General features: G+C 43.0%; 1 protein-coding gene across 1 annotated transcript; it reads right to left on the reverse strand.

Annotated features, from left to right (window-relative positions):
- Positions 1 to 2,814: 2,814 nt before the first annotated feature.
- ROPN1 (rhophilin associated tail protein 1) lies at positions 2,815 to 12,298 on the reverse strand. Its single transcript, XM_016200158.2, has 5 exons — positions 12,183 to 12,298; positions 10,311 to 10,428; positions 8,939 to 9,100; positions 3,380 to 3,555; positions 2,815 to 2,881 (listed from the first exon to the last, which is right to left on the reverse strand). The coding sequence occupies exons 1-5, from the start codon at positions 12,296 to 12,298 to the stop codon at positions 2,815 to 2,817; spliced, it is 639 nt and encodes a 212-aa protein (XP_016055644.1).
- Between the last annotated feature and the right edge of the window lie 7,119 nt (positions 12,299 to 19,417).

Consider the following 19,417-nt stretch of genomic DNA (forward strand, 5'->3'; position numbering starts at 1 on the left):
TTGCAAAGTATATGAAAATCTAAATTAAAAACACAGTTAAGATTTATAGTCAGGATACAAGATTCAAAAAGTAAGAAGCTGTATTGTGGACAATAAAGTAAATGTTGGGAGCATACACTCCGATATGCTTGGAAAGATATGAGACTGCCCTGTTGCTTTTCCTCAAGTCGTTTGGTGTCTTTGGAATTATTTCTAACCTAACGGTTCTTAAACCTTTTGATATCATATACAAATCTGAGAATTTGCTAAAAAGCTTTGTTATTTCCTCAGAAAAATGCTAATGTGCACATAACTATATATGTATAATATATTATATATATAGTTATTAGAAGCATTCAGGAGCCTCTCCAAGGATTGCAGGTTAAGAATCCTATTTTTACCTAATTCAAAACCAGCTTTTCACACTTGGGTGTCCAGCTCCTGTTGCAGGGCCCTGATTATCTTGGAAGTTGTTGGTTAACTAGGGATAGTGAGGTGCCTGACTGAACAGCATCAAGGAGAGAAAAGACATGGAGCACAGAGAAAATGGAATTGAACCATAATCTTTGCATTTCCCACTGAAGCTTTCAATGTATCTGCAGTCTTCACTTTAATCAAAATAGCTTAATTTAGGAAATAAAGAGCCCACTTCTTTTTCTTTATAAAATCCTGATTTTATTGCTTCCTGAATGTTTTTCTTTTTAAAGGAGAAATACAAACCATATGTTACAGAGGCCTCAGTTTGACAGCTTAACTTGGGTCACGCTAGGATTCAGATATTTTTGGTCATGATAGGAAAGCTAGTGAGATGGGTCTGACAAGGGTCTAAGGGCTGCAAGGACTAAAAGAGCCTCTTTGGAATGATCTCATTACAAAGAAGAAAGAATTGGTTTGGGACAATGTGCCAGGTTTGAGGATCAGGTATGATTTTAATACAGTACAGTGTCAGTTAATTATTGCCCTGCAGTCGCTATGGAGTTGTTCCTGACACAAGTTGAGAAATGACAGTGATTAGTATGCTAAAAATTTGTTTCATTAAAATCTCTGTAAGGCATTTCAGCAGATGTTGGTGGTGCCCCAACCCATATGCTTATTGTGAGCACCTATGACTTCCTACCTGAGCATTCAAAGATATTTGAGAATGCATGTGAAGTATTGTGCACTGTGGCTCGTACATAGTGAGTGCTTAATAAATGTTGACTATTATCAATAATATATTTATAATATTGTTAATACAGCATAGTGCAGGTTGAGAGCAAAGCTGTTTTCCACCCTCGGGGTGGCTGCTGAAGCAGGTTTGGAAGGTGGGCTGTAGAGACTGGGTGTCTGATGAGCGTGTGGGGCTTAGAAGAAACACTGCCCCGGAAACATTGCTTTTATTATGGTTATGAACTAATTTGGGGTCTTAGGGTCTTTCAAATTGGGGTTGTTCCCTTTGCTCTCCTTCACTCCCAGGCAAGATCATATTCAAATTCTTAAATAGCAGTGAAAGAGAAACTTAGAGACCAAGGTAGGTTAAAGGATTTCATTCATTCTCTCACCTGGATTACTTACACTGTCAGGTTCACCTGCAGTGTTTCAGCCTTTTCAAACAGCCCAAGGTCTCAGAGGGGATATAAATGATGGGCCACTTTGGCTAAGATGACAGACAACAAGGAGGTTTAGTTGTTGCCATGCCCCTGCAGGTGTAGCCAGATGACCATGGCTATAGAATATGTTTCAGCTCTTGTTATTGTTTTACTCTAGCTCAAAATCAAGAGCCTATGGTGATATCCCATCACAATCTTCTTTTCCTTATTTAGACACTAGTAGACAAATTTCTCCATAATTCAGTAGAGATATATATGTTTAAAAAAGCAAGCTAGTATGATTTTTATACAAAAATAACTTTTAAGAGGGGGTAGTATTACAATTAGAAGGGACCCGACAACCTTGGCACACCTGGCCTTAAGAACAATAACCACAAGGCCTGTTAATCTCATCTGTTTCATGGGAGAGAGAAAAACCTTTCTATGACCTTGTTAGCCAGTCTTACGCTCATGCAAGGGATTTTCCCAAGAGGGTCCCATTCCATCTGTATATGGTGTCAGAAAAATCTGTTGACATTGACCTTAATACAGATCTCTGAAATACTCCATTAGTGCCTCTCAGGGCTATCTGCATTAAAGTGATTTAAGTTCATGTCTTATCTTAGTGTTAAACTGTGAGCTCCTTGAGGGCAGAATTCAGATGTGATTTATTTGTAGATGCCCAGAAGCCAGCATAGTTCCTGCCTAGGGTTGCCAAGTGTAGGGGGGGGAAATGAAAATATTGTTTATCTAAAATTCAGATTTAACCAGTGTCCTGTGTTTTACCAGGCAACCCTATTCCTGGCATATAGCCCACCTCAGTAAATACTGGCGAGTGAGTGAGTGAATGACTAGAACAGTACCAACAAATGGAGAAGTTAACTGGTAAAACATGGATTGACCGTGTAAAAGATACTCGTCCAAGCTATGCCTACCAGTCACAAAACATCAAAAATGCATCTGGTTAACATTCTACCTTTGAAAATCTAGCAGTCTGGTGTTGCCTTGAGATGCATTTTCTATCCATGCTTCCTCAGCCACTTTTACTCAGTGTCCGCATGGGAGGAAAACTAATCTTCTGTTAATGTGTTTTGTTCCAATAATGTTATGTCTTAATTCCACACACTTCTGATTCCATATGTTTGCCTAATTGTTTATTAGTGCGAACCGGTTGTACAAGAAAATGGGCATCAGATGGTGTGTGGGGTTCAGCTACTCTGAAGCACAATCATCTTTGCACCTTGCTTTAAATTCCAAAGTTGTGATTTTACTCCAGCCGAACCCTGGGGTTTTGGGTAAAGTCATTCACCTTGATTAAACCATCAGGACCAATTCTGTTTGGGAAAAATGTATATCTGGGGTTAGTCCATTTAACAATCCATCTTCAGAAAGAATATATAAACTCTCCAAATGAACTTGGCTGCAGCTCCCACCTTCTCTCTCTCTCAGCTCCTGACTGCCTGCTCCTCCCCCACCACTCCTACCCCACTGGTGACACCTGCACGCTGCCCAGTCACCTGGAGGGCTGGCTAAGACACAGGTGCCTGGGCCCTGCCCCCGAGTTACTGTTTGGGTGGGTTCAGGGTGTAACCTGAGAAACTGCACGTCTAACAGGTGCCCAGGTGATGCTGTGCTGCTGGCCTTGGCAACACTCAGAGGCCCGTCCTGTGCCCTTCCCCTCCCCGATCCCCTTCCCTTTGGGGTCCTTATCTCTTGTTCTTCACAATACTTCTCTGTTCCCAGAGAAGTAGGGTACAGTGACCTCGCTATTCCTTGGCCTGCTAGATTCATTCCCCTGGTGTCCTTGCCCCTGCGGCGGGTAGTTTGCTTACACTTCCTGCTCGATGTAGTTCAGCATCCTGCTGACGTGCGATGCGGAGATCTCCCCGTCCACCTCGGCGATGTACGTGTAGAGAAACTGGAAGGTGCTGAAAGGGATCCGGGCAGGCCCGCTATCATTGTCACATGACAAAACTTCACACGCTATCTGGAGAGTTTTGGAAATGGTCTATAAAGCCATAAGATTAAATCAGGAGAGAGTCACTGTTTCAGACTAGATTCCTAAGGTCAGTTTAGAGGTGAGAAAGAAAACAAACATTTTTGCTCTCATGAAATGAAGTGGCTAGGATATAATATTCTGGCAAGTCTGAATTTTTTACACCAAAATGTTATTTAATAAATTAAAAAATCTTGGTCTACTGGGTATCTTTTTTTAAAATTTTCCTTTCTATGTTGGAGGAATACTCTCAAGGAGTTAAGTTTATAAACTGCTGAATACTTTAAAATATTTATTATTTTAATCAGAACGTCACTTGAGGAGAATTTGATTTGCATTCTACAAAATTAAAATGATTTCTTATTCTTACTGGTCTCCAGTCTTCTCTCCAAGGGGATGAGGGGATTAGTCTAGTGAGATGCTTGGAGCAAATACACAGGAGGTGGGGAGAAGGGTAATGCCCTGAGAGAGGTAAGAATCCCAGATTTGGGAAAAGTGGCATCACCAAAAAAACAGTTCTTCTGAAACATGTGAACCCATGTAATCAGAACCACCCAGCACTTTATATGGCATAATGCTAGCCTTGTAGTTGCTGGGAAAGATTAGTAGACAATGAACGGCAGACATTTTAATGGAAGGGTTGCTACCGAAGCAAACACTCCTTACAGTGAAACTTGAACATTAAAGGATCATGCTCAGAACTGAGGTTTTACATCTTTGTTTTTAAATACACCTACCCTATGAATAAATTTCACAAGCAAAATAGTTGTGAAATGATGGGATAGAGGAATGATTCAGAGAAAGGATTGTTTAGCTCTAAGTAAGCAAAGACAGGTCAGCATATATATCTTGGTGATTTAATAAAACATGATGTGTAGATGCTCCTCACATACTCTCCAGGGGTCAGGGGCAAACTCAGCCCTAAGTGGTGAACTGGGTGCAAGAAGCAGCAGCTGCTCTAACTCCCCAGGAGGCTGGCCAGCTTTTTTCTCCCCTGCAGTTCCTGTTTGCTGTTCTGCTCCCTTCCCCTCTCTGACTATTATGAATATCTAGATGAAGTTTCTTTAACCACGGTGTGTGTTACCCAGGAATTTAAGTCTATAAGTCAGGAGGTATATGAAGATGCTGAGTAAACTTGGCTCACTTTCCTGGAGTGGCAGTTTTACCTGATGGCAGGTAATTTAGACATTATTTGCATCAGTTAATTATACTTGATTTAATATTTAAATTTTGTTTTATTTATAAACATGGCTATTTTATGAAATAAAATCTTCAACGTATGTGAGTTTGTGGTTTTTTTATTTGTTTGTTTTTTAATTTTCACTCTAGGACATTTTTTTCCATTGCTTTTTTTAGAGAGAGTGGAATGGGAGCGAGAAAGAGAGAAACATCGATGTGAGAGAGACAGATGCATCGGTTGGTTGCCTCCCTAATCCCAACCGGGGCAGGGGATGAGCCTGCAACCAAGGTACGTGCAGTTGGCTGGAATTGAACCCGGGACCCTTTAGCCTGCAGGCTGACACTCCAACCACTGAGCCAAACCGGCTAGGGCCAACTTACATGAATTTTAAAATGATATACTACATGACGTCAAAAAGTTCAGGTTTGCAGCGGGCCACTTCCATTTACTCTTCCCCACCTTGGGAGTCCTCGCCTAGGAAGTGCTGCGGGGCCCTGACGGCGGCAGCGCGCGGGGCAGCCCCACGGGGGCGGCTGCGAAGGGGCTGTGGCGGAGAAAGGCGCGCGCGGGCGTGAGCGCAGCGTGGCAGTGGTTTGGTAGATCTGTACGCATGTGTGCACTGAACTTTGTGCTTTCCATTCGTTCTCACTGCTTCTCTTAAACAACAACAACAACAATCAAACAAAAAAATCCTGCTCCTGTACTGCCCTTCTCCCAGTCTCATCCAAACTGAGGTGCTGTTATGAGACGCACTGTGTCTGCGCAAAGTTCATATGTCGAAGCCCCAGCTCACATTTAGAGATAGGGCCTTTGAAGAGGTAATTAAGTTAAAATGAAGTCATTAGAGCGGGCCCTAACCCAACAGGCCCGCGGCCCGTATAAGAAGAGATAAACGCCTGCACGCTGGAGCCACCGCGGAAGAGGGAGGGAGGGAGGCGCTGTCATTTGCAAGTCAAACGAGCCTGGCCCCAGACACACCTCCATCTCAGATTTCCAGCCTCCAGACCGGCAGAAAATCAGGTTCCCTTGTTTAAGCCACCCAGTCTGTGGTATTTTGTTATGGCACCCCTAGCAAACTAATATAGATGTTTTCTACCCCAAACATCTTTTACTGATCATTCAAACAACCTTCAAATTCTATTGCCCTCAGAAGATTTTAAAAGATTTAATAGATGGATGAATAGATAACGAACTCTCTGGACTAGAGCTTTTTGGTAAACTTAAATAAACCTAAAGTAAACAGAAATCTGAATTCTGATGCACAGATTTTTTTCTGTCAGATGGAGATCCACTTCACAAAGACAGTCTTTTGGCATGTTATGAATCTCATTTTCAAACTTAGAGGTGAAAGTCTCAGAAAGTGAATTTATTTGCTAACAAAATATGACATTCCTTCCAGTGAACACAATTACACAATCTCTTCTTTTATATAATTGGTCTCAGTGGACCAGGAGGTGGTGAAGTCTATTCTAGAAGAAGGGAGTGCTGAAAGGGAAGAGGAATACATGTCCTCATGTAGCATTTTGAATCATGCCTGTAGACTCAGAGAGCTCAAGACTGGAGTAAAGGTCCCCACTACCTAAAATTCCTGCCATTAGACTCTTCCACAAGGAGGGAACTGGATTTTCTAAATGGCACAGAGATCATGGCTGGCTGGTGAGTTGGAAAAGAAAAGAGGGATTTGTGGGGCTTGCTTCTACGGATATATGGATCAACTAGAATGCAAACCCTCCCCTAGCTGGTGACACCCTGACCACCTCACATTTACATTCCCAGCGATTGTCTAATATGAAGCAAATGGGTAGAAAAATATTGGTTCCTGGATTCACACAGCACCCTTTACTTATGGACTAGTCCTTCAGACTGACTTCACCTCTGGATGTCCTTTGACATAGAAATAGTGAGGGACAAAGTCATCCACCCCAGGACCTCCCAAAATTGGAGAGGCCCACTGTTATCCAGGGCCAGGCTTCAGGGTATCCCAGAGGAAACAAAGAAGTGAGAATAGAATCACAGAGTGTTAAAAATGAAAGAACCTCATGGAACATCTCATCCAACCTCATCATTTGAGCAGGGAGATAGAAAGATACAATTCACTTCGTGGTTGCCCCTCCCCAATTTGGGAGGCAGCCATCAAAGTCTACGAAGCAGCTGACAGTGAGCTACACAGAGGGAGGGTTGGAATGTGGCTTTCCAAAGTCACTCTTGGTTCCTGTGAGGTATGTGGACTAGGAGGGGACACAGATATCTCACAAAGTGGTGAGAGGCTGTGAAGTAGACCACCGAAGCCAGGGAGCAGATGAGGACCATCTGGAAGGGACTCAAGGAGGTCCTGAGTACCAGCGAGAAGGCAGATGAGCCGGTGGGGACTACTGTGCTGTGAGAGAGACCAAAGACTGAAGCTGCAAACAGGTAGCGACCAGAAAGGTGTGTATTTACTTCCAGGCAGACCAGAGGTTCCAGACAGCACCAGGGGATGTGGGGAACCCTTCAGCTGGGTGTTCTAAGGTCCTAGAGTCACCCCTTTCCTAATACACTCAACTGCTATCTTTTTTTGTGTGTCAATTGATTAAACAATTTTTTTTCAATTACAGTTCACATTCAATATTATATTAGTTTCAGGTGTACAGCATAGTGGTTAGACATTTATATAATTTACAGAGTGATCCCCTCGATTAGTCTAGTCCCCCGACACTATACATAGTTATTACAGTATTACTGACTCTATTCCCTAAGCAGTGTTTTATTCACATCCCTGTGACTATTTAGTAACTGGCAATTTACCATCATCTTAAAGAGAGGAGCAGTGAGGAGAAACCTGAGAGCCTGGACAATTTACCTTAAAGCTGTTGCAGTTACTGCATCAGATGAAAATTCCTGAATTGGATAGAATCTACTTATTTTCTTACTTCACCCTTTGCGGGTGGGGTATATCAGGAAAATCATAATCAACCACAGATAAAATAATTCTCCCCACCTCCGGAACATCTCTGACTGTGGTTTGAATAAATTCATCACCCTGTGAGACTTTGATAAAATTGTCAATTTTTATTTTTTTATTTCCCTTCCTGTGATTTTCCCCAGTGCTTGGGGCTGTTTCCACAGAAGCGTGATGTACCGAGTGGTAACTCACCTGCCCCTGCTGCGTCTTCCTCTCCTCTCGGGAAGAGAGTATTTATTTATTCATTATATAACGTTGCCATAAAGAAACCACAAATGGCCTCTCCTCTCCTCCTCTCTAGAGAAATGATTATGATGAAAGCTGCAGGGGAAACCCATGGGAAAAGGTGGACTACAATATTTCTGGTACCTTTTCCCAGAAACAAAAATGTCAAATATGCATTTCAAGCATATTGGAAAAGAAAGAAAAAGATAGTGTTTAGATGTGCTGAAGGATTCCAACTACCTTCCCATACCATTTGGTTTTGGCAGAGGCGATACTTTTCTCATTAACTTTTAAACTTGTATGTATTTCAGGGGTTTGTTTTTTAAAAACCCATGTTTCTGATTAATTCTCATTCAAGTTATAACAGTGTTTAACAAGAATGAGTCACATATAAGATGACACCTAAAGTGTTTAAATATATGTAGGAACTGGTTGCAGTATCTTTTTCTTTAAAACAGGAAAACGGCTTTTCCAATCTAAACCAAGTCAGATTTGGAAAAGGCATACATTTGTATGAGCATATTGCATCCATGATGATGTCATGACTATAAGTGTAGATGCAGCCTGTCTCTCCTTCCTTGCTCTCTTATCTCTGAGTTTTATACAATTACGCTTATCAAATAGTTTTTTATAAAGTTGCACCTCTTTTTAACAGTCTCTCATGCATATCTTCTAGGTAACGGGAACCCAAGTGTAAGCAAATCTTATTCCACAGCTGGGTCTTGGTTATCTCTAGGAAGATGAATGGACGGAGTAAAGTGGTGATGGAAATACATTTAAGTGCAATGATTGAAATTCATAAATAATCCAAAAGCCACATTTTAGTCAACCTCTCCCCAGACACTGTGACAGTTGTCCTCTCTCTTTCCTCCTAACCCCTGCTTCTGGTTGATGAGCTGAGAAATGACCTAGTTCAGACAGGAGAGAGAGCGGACAAGAAAAGGCACACTCATCACCAGCCCTGGAGAGTCAACTATGTATACAGATGCACAGCCCTTCCAGGCCCAGAGACGTTCCCTTAAGGACAAAAAGCATTAAAGCTAACTTACAACACCAAGAGAGCTGCAAGCAAGGGCTAAAAACTTCAGCCACTCGATCTCTTCCGTGAAGCGGCCCACATTTATCACACTACTAAACAGCTCTGTTGGGAGACTCAGCACCTTCCACATCTGGGACAGCTCATCGACATGGACAATCAGTCGGCCACCAACCTGCAGGGTAGGAGACAGACACAGGACAGAGAATGACGGACAGGATGGGAGCATGCCCTGAGAAATACCTGCTCAAGAAAGGCCCTGAGTTCTGCTAGCACCCAGTAAGAGATGGCATAAAAGGGACTCAGATCGGCACTTATCCTTGCCAATGAAGAACATGCTAAGATATAATTTAATCATTTTAACTTCAGATGTCAGAATTATGAGAAAAATGTACATTTATATTATATTTTAATTTTTTTCTGATGCTTTTATTATCTGTTGTTTCATTCCTGGGTTGTCCCTATAAGGCAGATAGGGCAGCCTGAAATGAAACCAAGGGGCAGAGGACTGTTCGAGACCCAATTTAGTGGTGAAACTAAAACTAGTTGTTAAGTCTTTTGCTCTAGACTTCAGTTCTTTGCACTAGACCTCACATGCACCCTTCATCTTTCCCAGGAATAACATGGGGTCCGTGTCTAGATGCTTCATGTTGTTTGGTCCCAGTTACCCCAGATCTCTGCCATGTCCACTGCACAAGGCACTGGGTGGTTAAGAGCAAAAGGGAACAAATGGCCAGTGTTGGCCCACAATGAAATACAGGTACAGATGCCCCAGTAAATTGTTTCTACACTTTCCCAGGCCCTCTGATTCTAGTGAAATGCTAAGCCCCTGGCTTGTCAGTCCTGAACCACCCCCAACTGCTCTGTCCTGGACCCTGAAGCAGCACCTAATGGTGCTAGACCATACTGCCCCACCCATTCACCAGCAGCGCCCAGGGCGATGTGGCAGTGGAGGGAGCCAGGGTGACCCTGAAAGTTAGGCCTTGTGCACACACACCTGGGATAACCGGGGAACTACAATGGACCCCTCCCCAAACTGCGATTGTCCTCATCTTATGATCTTGATCAGTAAGGGAGATGCAGTCAAGGGATGTGGACCTGCACTTTCTGGAGAGAAAGGATTAGCATTGCATGGAGCCCCTGGACATCCCGCCAGCCTCAGGGAAACCTGGGACAACCCCACCAACAACTCAGTTTACTGACAATTTCAATATCATTCCTATTTCCCTCGGGGAAGAGTTACTTTCAGTGCATGGTTTAGTGAGCCATAGGATGATGCTGAGTGGCCAGATGACTTGGTAGGGGGACGGTGAGTTTCTGTCCCTACCCGCCCCACCTTGGCATTGTCCCCGCCCTTCCACCAGATGCTGCAGTGCCACCCTTACCCTAGAGTGCAGGATCTTCAACAGGTCAGGTGTAAGCTCTGCCCAGTTAGAGGAAGGGGCTGGCTCAGAACGATCTCTCACCGAAGGTATCTCTCCGCGGGACATAGCCCCAAAATAACTATAAGAAAAACATTTCTTCAGTGACATGCAGGAAATTCTTGCTTGTGATGAATTAAACATATATTTTGTCTTGGAAATACTTTGTGGAGTTTTATGCTCTGAAATGCTGCAGATTTGTAAGTCACATAAAACCATCTGCTAAGAGCCTTTCAGTGTCCGAGCAGACGGAGAGTGCTCTCAGGTCATGCTCTCCCTTTTCACTGCAGTTGAACTCCAAACTGACTCTTCATGGATAGCTGAAAATTTATAGCACAGGATACAGTACAGGACCAAGCAGGCTACAACGGTGGAGTGTTTTCTTACATAAATGTCAGGGACAATACTAAGAAATGTCATTTTTCGTGCTATAAAACAGCAGCACAAGAATAATAAAATGGGGTTTTAAACTGTTGTATAGTATTTTAAAAGTCTGCCTGAGATGCCTAAAGAAATTAGTTTTCAGAAGCTGAAGCTCAAGCTTAGAGGTAATACATAATGTTTAGAATGGACAACAGGCCTCATTACTAGCAAACAACCCCATTTCTGTCTCTTTTTATGAGCACCATTGGCTTATTTTCTTCCCATTTGTAAAAGTTTCATTGTGGCCCAACCCAGGAGCATGGGCTCACTGGCTCAGAGCCTCTGGAAGGCTCTTCTTAGATTCCACTGTGAGGCTTCTCAAGGCGTCCACCCCTCTTTCTCACCACCTGCCCAATACACCTACTGGACCTCGCCTTCTCCCTCCCCCAACCCACCAACCGGCTCAGCAGCCTGCCTGGCTCCCCTTTCCCGCTAAAACGCCACTACGGAGGCCCTCAAACAGTAAAAATAGCCTGAAAATGGCCCGGGAGGTCTGGAGGTCTGGTTGGCTCCCAACTCCTGCCCCAAGTCCCAGTTCCCCAGTTTGAAGGAGGCACTTTGTCTAAAAGACAATTTCAAAGCTGAGAGGCTTTCTGTGTGAGGCTGTTTCAGTGGGGGCCAGCAGCTATTGTGTAAACTCCTTCCATTGAGCAGCCTCTGGGGCTCTCTCCCGACACAGGGCACTGGCCTTTGAGGTGCAGTTTTCAGCCAGGCCAGGTGCCCTCCAGCCCTCAGCCCCCTGCTTTGCCTCATTTCTCCAGAATGTAATGTGTACTCTGTGGACAAGTCAGTTGAAAGAAACACGAAAGAGAATAACAATTTCCCCAGTGACAAAATACAAAAGGTCAGTGTTTGGGGCAAGAGCGAATTTTAACAGCGAAGGAGGCAGCTGTCTGCTGAAAGGAGTGAACGAGCTTGGGCGAGTCCCACCGCTCCCGCCGGCGCTGACCGCCGCCCTCCCCTAGGTGCTCGCCTGCCACCTAGTGGCGAGGCCGGAGAACGAGGCGCGGTTGACGCCTGGCTTAGGCCGGCCGAGCTCGGGGACTCTGAACTTCCCGTTCCCCTGGGACGCGGGGCTGGGGTGCGGGCAAGCAGTCGAATGTGAGTGTGCTGACGCGGTGTGATAATCTAGCTTGCTGACTGCCCCAGGACACTTTGCCCATTGCCCTGGTTTCCTGTTGCAGGGTCTGGTTCGCTTTAGGGCATCTCATCTTCACCCAGTTTGATGCATCTACGTGTGGAGGAAGCGATGCGAGAGCCGCGCGTCACCAAGATTATGCTAATCAGTCCCGGCTCCCAGCCTGCAGCCGTGACAACCTCCTCACCGTTTCCCCAGACCTTCCCTCCTCCATCACCCAGCTCTGCCTCCAAAGGGGGGGGGGGGGGGTCAGGAGGTGAGAAAGAGATACGTACTCGGCAGCCCACTGGATGAGATCCTGTGGCTGGGTCCGAATGGCAGCTTTGGTAAATTGCTTCAGCAATTCGGGCAGCTCCGGGGGAATGCATATTTGCTTATCGGTCTGAGGCATGGATTGGTTGACCTACTGGCAGAGAAAAAAATAAATAAAATGGGAATTTCTAAATCAGAATGACGGGAATCCTGGACAGGAGGGCACCCAGCCTGTTTGACACTCTCAATACTGGGGAGTTCACTACCTCACAAGGCAGATACATTCTTAGTTACACCACTCAGGGGTTAGAATGTGGTTCACTAACCCCTGCTTTTTGTTAGTGTAAATAATACTGTCCTTTAACATAAAAATACACACAGAATACTTATTCATTTAAAAAGAAATCAACAAGAAGTAAACAAATATATCTTCTGACAATGTCACCCCCAAATATTGGTTGTCTCCTTCCGTCCAGAATTTTCTCAATGTAAATATATATTTGTGTAAATAAAAATGGGGTCATGCAAAACAGCTTATTTACTCCACAGCATATCATGAGCATCTTCCACGTCATGTAACTCTTATTGGCCAAATAAGAGTAGAAAAATTTACTCTGTGAATCCTCTATTATTTGACATTAGGTTATTTCCAGATAAAAACAATCATTAAGCAGCCATTTGATGAACATCTCTCTTTACATCTGTATGTACTTATGTTGGGGAGCAGAGATGTTGATCATGCTCTGTTGACTGTGATTGTTAGCTATAGTTATAAGAAATATTGATAATGTTCTGTTAACTGTGATTGTTCTGTTCTAATGGAAAAAAAAAAAGCACTTTTTTTTCTAACCTGGTTGGGAGTTGTATGCCCCAGGGCAGGGGAGTTTACCCTGGAGTGCGGTCAATTCTCCTTTTATTGCAGAAAGATAACAACCTTGTTCCTGAAACAAAGGGGTCCCTGAGGTGCCCCACCCTTTTGCAAACCCCCAGCCCACATTTCCTTTAACCTGTAAACCATTATACCCATTCTTATTCCTTTTGCCCACTTCCCGATATAATCTTTGTCCTTCTACCCAATATAAGCAACTGGCTAATGGGGGGTGGGTAGAGCAGATTTTTCTGGATGACCTAACTGCTCTCCCATCCTGCCAGCATTATTGGAACAAACGCTCATATACCATTCAATCTTGTGTCTGCTTAATTGGCTCAAGTGGTGAGAGATAGCCCAGACCCATTGTGTCTGGTTTTACTTATCTACTCTAACTGTAAAAGAGAACACATGTATATTTCACTCAAAAAGTCTCAGGACTGCCCAGCGGCATGGCTGAGTGTTTGAGCATCGACCTAGGATCCCAGAGATCGCAGTTCGATTCCCGGTCAGGGCACATGCTGGGGGTTGTGGGCTCAATCCCCAGTCGGGGGTGTGCAGGAGGCAGCCCATCAATGACTCTCTCATCATTGCTGTTTCTCTCTCTCTCTCTCTCTCTCTCCCTTCCTCTCTCTCTGAAATCAATAAAGATATATATTAAAAAAAAAGTTCCAGGACAAATTGAAACAAAATATGAAGATCCATACATGCTATACAGCTCTAGGCACAAACAACAGATTAAAGATTTTGTCTGCTTTTTGGTAGAGAAAGAGTCTAGGTATTCTGAAAAGCCCTTCCTCAAAAAACACCTAGATATTAGACAAATCCCAGCAAACTGGCCTAAAAAAATGGCCCAACCCTAATGAACATGACGACGCTAACAATGATAACCTTAGCTCAGTACAGACTAGACTTAAGCAAAATCTTTACTTCACCCCATTGCCTCTTCTGGCAACTATTCTGTGCTCTCTTATCACTTTTCGCCAAAGAATCCCTACCCTAGTAAGTTCTCGGTACCTATTGTCTTTTCTCAATGTTCAGTTCTTCTTTAATCTCTTGCAATCTTTTCTGCTGTCACCATTCTATTGTTTCCCTAAAAGTCATCAATTACATCTGTTAAATTCTGATCTGTACCAGATACTGTGTTAAGTATTTTCTCACTTAATCCTCAAAATATCCTTATGAGGTAGATTATACTATCAGTATTTTGCAAATGATGAACTGAGAGAGAGAACAAAACTTCTGAAATGGCATGTAACTAATAAGTGAAAGAAGTAGGATTTAAACACACACAGCCTGAGTGGAAAATAGCCTGTTCAACATGACTGTCCTGTCCTTCCTGAGGCTTTATCTTTCTTGATGGTATACACCATTCTTGCTTTTCTATTTTCCTCACCTTTTCTGCCACCGTAACTCTTCCCCCTCCTTTCTCCCGCTCAGAGATTTATATAACTTAAAAGGAATGTTCATTAGAAACTGAACTGTAAAAAAACTGGTTGTTAAGGGAATAATTAGCTTCTGATTTAAATTACTCAACTAAAGTAATGATTAGAAGCCAGGAAGAAAGTTTGAGACAAATTTGCAAAGCAGATGAATTTCTTTTGACTGCAGAGAAATTTTGATTGCAAAGTTCATAGAATGTCACACAGGCCAAAAACACCTGGGACTTTCTAAAGAAAACAGAAGCCAAGAGAAAGAAATAAGAACATCTAGCTAACCGCTTAACTCTTTAACTGAGGGAGCATGATAAAGCAATGTAACTTTGTATTAGTTTATAAACAGGAGCTGGGATTCCCTCGAGAGAGTTGATGTTGCTTGCCGGGGTTGGTAGAGGGAAGGGGTCTTTAAGGTTTCTGACACCTATAAAACACCAAAGCATAAAAAGATTTAAGATGGTCATCTGATTCTAAAACGGAGTGAGTTAGAAAGAACCAGAAAAACAGGCTTACGTCAAGGAGGCTTCATTTAACTGGCAATCATATCTGGATGGAGGTTATTCTTTAGGCCTCATTCCATTTTTATTTTATAAAACAATACTATAATAGTAATCTTTACAATATCATCCAGTGCAGCACACTCCAACCTTGCACCACCTCCACCCCCTAGCTCCTCCACTCCTGCTTTTGCAGAGATTGTTGCCATTCCCCACAATACAATTCTATTTCTTAAAATATATATATATATATATATGTTTTTAATCCTCACCTGAAGATATGTTTTACTGATTTTAGAGAGAGAAGAAGGGAGAGAGAGAGAAACAAGGATGTGAAGGGGCTTAATCTGACTTACAATACAGTTCAATATCTTCAATTTACAAATGAGAGAATTGATGTACAGATAAGTGACACAAGGTAACAGTTTATATTAGAGCTGAATCAAGAACTCAGGTCTACGTCACTGCTCTTTCTACACTATAACTACTGCCTCTCTCTGGATAAAGCAATTACACATCTTCATTTCTTTTCTTATCAAAATGATGGCCTGACTTTCAAGCTCTCCACAATTTGTCTTGTTTATATTATCTTTCCCCTTCAATTTTATTTCACAGAAGTCTGGATCTTTTTTTAAATTTTTATCCTGAGCCAATCCATGATCAAGCCAAATCAGTGTCTGGATGCCAACAACAAAATTGTTAAGGGCACTCCTACCTGACCTTGTTCCCCACCCCTCCCTTTTCTTTAGTAGAGCTTGTGATTCTGTTATAGCAAATTCCCAAAATTGCTTGTATATCATACCTCCTGGAAGTTATGAGTTCCACGTTTATTATTTAACAAGTGAATCTCTTGTTTTACCTTAACTTAGCCATGCTTGTATTTCAATGATTTCCCCCATGTTCACATCATGGTCCACAAGTCCAAGGCTTCTATTTACAGACAGCCATGTGAACTGTGTTCCCTAAAGCTATGAAGTACATCCTCTGATTTGGGAATCTGGTATACAAATTTGGGGTCAGCTTAACCTTATCTTTCATAAGTATAGGAAAGTCTTCATTTTTTAGAAAATCAAGTGTCAGAATATCCCCACATCATTTTCACCCATTTACTTGTCCTCCCTACTTTTTTTCATTATAGCATTTCTATGATCCAGGAACTCAAAGTATAAAAGGGCTCTGAGGGGTGAATGCACCATAGTTTTTAATATAAGATCAGGGCTTTGTTTCTGTCCTATTCTGTTACCATTCCTGACGGTATTCAACACTGACTTGTCTTTTCCAATACAAAGCACAGGCGCTGTCCTTCATAAATTCCGTAAGGTGGATTAAGCTCTCGTTAAGAAGCATTCCTTACTGTGAGGCAGGAGACCAGGGTTCTGGTCCTGGGCCTATCTTTGACTCATTATGTGATCCTGGGCAAATAATCTGACAAAACCTGTGTATTAGGAATAGTGCTGAATACTGGGCTATAGAAATACATGAGCCACACACCCGGCCCTGAGAGAGCTCATAGGCTATTGGAAGAGACTGATAGGAAAATCAGTGGTTAAAAGAGGATATGTTAAGTGTCAACAACTCCTAGATAAGGAATTTAACTCATGCAAAGGTAGGAGGAGGAGGTAGGAAAATATTTCCCAAAGGATTATGATATTTGAACAGAGACTTGAGGAAGCCTGGTTGGTTCATTGCTGTATTCCCAGACCCCAGAACAGTGCCAGGTACAGAGCAGGTACTTAATAAGCATCTGTTTACTGATGAGAGGTAGGAGGGAATTCTTTGTGGCTAGGAATACTTAACAAAGGTGTGGAGGTATCAGAGAACATGGTGAGTTCAGGGAACTATGAGTAGTTATGGGGGGCTAGAGTGGAAAAAAGGAGAGTGGTTGGGCCTAACGCTTAACATATATATAGCCCATGATCAGAATATAAAATAGGCCCCGTATGTCATGGTAAGTAAGGTTTTCAAACTTTATATTAAATGCAATAGGGAGCCACTAGAGAATTTAAGCACTAGAGTCATACAATCAGATTTTGGTGTTAGCCTGATGCTCCCATCATCAATTTAGTGCCTCTATGCTCCAAATTCACCCTGCATTGCCTCCTCAGAAAAACAGAACTAGGCCCTTAAAATATTTCTCATTTTGTCAGTGGGCATAATGTTCATCTTCCTCTGTAGAGGGTGCTGGAGGTATAATGGAAGAGGAAGGGCTTCTCTGTGGGTTCCACAGGTGTACCCTTAGCTAGGAGCAGGAGTGTGAGGTTTCTCCAGTGCTGGCATCCTGCAGTGCACAGCTTCTCCAGCATCTGCAGAATGTGTTTGCTTAAGTGCCTGACTGCTGCAGTGCACAGAAGCCAGCAGTGTCCAGCTTCCCCTGGCACCTCTCTTGGGAAGCTTTGTAGCAGAGTGCAACCAGTGGGTCAGTGACCTTTTCATGAGTGGCTTCTCTGGCATCCCAGACAGATTTTTTTGCCTCCCTGGCACCTCAGCAATTTTTCTGCCAATGAGATTTGGTCACAACCTCTGCAAGAAGCTCTTGGGAGGTTGTTTCTTTTTTGGGTGATCTATCTCAAGGGTCGTGGTTGCTTCTTGTATCTGTGTATGCTTTAGATCTCTTTATGTCTTACTAACCGATCTTCCATTACTTCAATCCCATTATAATTAAAAATTCTTTATATTGAACTTTCTATGTTAAACTTGTTATAAGATTTCTTTCTCTTTATCGGACTCTAAAATATGCATTGACTGACAGCTGAGTAGATGGGCTAAAGGGAATCTGGTTAGGAGAATACGGCAGCACTTTTGGCAACAACTCTTGAGCATCACTGCCTTGGAGAAGAGTTGCAATGAGGAGGGGTAGGAAAGACAGGAGCTACAGGACTTGATAACCGCTGAGGAAGGAGCATGAGGAGAGAGAAGAATTTAGGGTGACTCCCCACTTTTCAATCTTGGATGACTGGGTAGCTGGTGGCACCACAGTAGAAATGGAGAGCACTGAAGGAGGGGCAGGTCACATTCTCCTCCCATGTTCCCACATACCCTCAGGAGTTCTGTATACTTTTGAGCCACAGAGATGTAGAATCATAGGCTCCTTAGGTTGAAGAGGCCCCAAAGCCCAACTTTTATGCCTTGGAGTAATATGGATCATTTGTTCACATCAGATAAAAGAAGTGGGGAAAGGTCCATATCATCTTAATATTCCATGACTGTGATGTTTTTATAAAGTTCTTTTCTATTCTTAAAGCTCTCAGTATGGTAGGCCCTCCTCAATGATCTATTCTAGCCTCCTTACCCCCAAGCTCTTAAAATTCAACAGATATCCCTTTTTTAAAACTTATATTCTTGCCCTGGCCAGTTTTGCTCAGTGGTTAGAGCACTGGCCTGTGGACTGAAGGGTCCTGGGTTCAGTTCCCGCCAGGGGCATATACCTTGGTGGCAGGCTCAGTCCCCTTCAGAGTGTGTGTGGGAGGCAATCAATCAATGTGTTTCTCTCACATCGATGTCTCTCTCTCTCCCTCTCCCTTCCACTCTCTCTGAAAAAGCAATGGAAAGAATATCCTCAGGTGAGGATTTAAAAAAACTTAAAAAAAACAAACATCTCATATCCTTCCCAATGTGGAATTGTGGCCAATACATGCATGCTGAGTGCTGAAGAACATAGGTCTTATCATATATGGAATACAGGTTTATTTCTGGAATTTCTCGTTTGGTTTTATTGGTGGGGACTAAACAGGGCTTGAGTTCTATAACTGAGAGGCTCCAGTTACATGAATAAAAGGCTGCAGACACCACAATAACAGAGGTAGTTTCTATGAACAGCTCTTGGAACCCAAGACCAGGCAACTGCATGCACTTGTCTGGGTTTGGGATAGGAGGTGGTGGGTTTTGGACACGTAGTTACTCTTGTTTAGAGTGCCCTCCCCACAGGTTCTTCAGATCTCAGCTCAGCTGTCCCTGAGTTCTCTGTTTCATTATATCTTCTCAGAGCACCACTTGCCCAACTTTCCTTGCCAGCATCTAGCTCTAATTTTACACTATTTGCATGATTCTTTCATTAACACCTGCCTCTCCCAAAGGACTATAAACTTGAGGGCAGGAACGCTCAGTTTCTGTTCACTATAGAATTCCCACTGACTAGCCTGGTGCCCGGAATACTGTCAGTGCTCAATAAATATTAGGAAAATGAATCAATGATAGCCGTTTAAAAAGTGCTAGTCAAGCTCATTAGTCCTCATGACAGTCCTTCCCTAGGTAATCTTATATTCACGTTACAGACCAAAAAGAAGAGGTTTGGCTAGTCAGTGGGGTGGGGGGCTCTGATCCCTGATTGTTTTGTTTCCAAATCACTGTCCTCTGTGTAAGAAGTCATAAAATAGTAGTTCTTGGTACAAAAACACAGGTATAGTATGGGCAGAGAGCAATAATCACCCACGGGCCTATTCTGCTAAACATCACCGTCC

The sequence above is a fragment of the Miniopterus natalensis genome, chromosome 6 (genome assembly GCF_054644295.1).
Source record: "Miniopterus natalensis isolate mMinNat1 chromosome 6, mMinNat1.hap1, whole genome shotgun sequence".
Classification (NCBI taxonomy): Eukaryota; Metazoa; Chordata; class Mammalia; order Chiroptera; family Miniopteridae; genus Miniopterus; species Miniopterus natalensis.

What these genes read in the sequence shown, in the direction of transcription:
- ROPN1 (XM_016200158.2), bottom strand. Translation starts at nt 12,298, where the DNA reads ATGCCTCAGACCGATAAGCAAATATGCATTCCCCCGGAGCTGCCCGAA. An exon ending in TGAAGATCCTGCACTCTAGG is followed by an intron (nt 9,101 to 10,310) that starts GTAAGGGTGGCA and finishes CCTACCCTGCAG; the next exon opens with GTTGGTGGCCGACTGATTGT. An exon ending in AACTACATCGAGCAGGAAGT is followed by an intron (nt 2,882 to 3,379) that starts GTAAGCAAACTA and finishes TTTCCCAAACAG; the next exon opens with AATTGGTCCTGATGGTTTAA.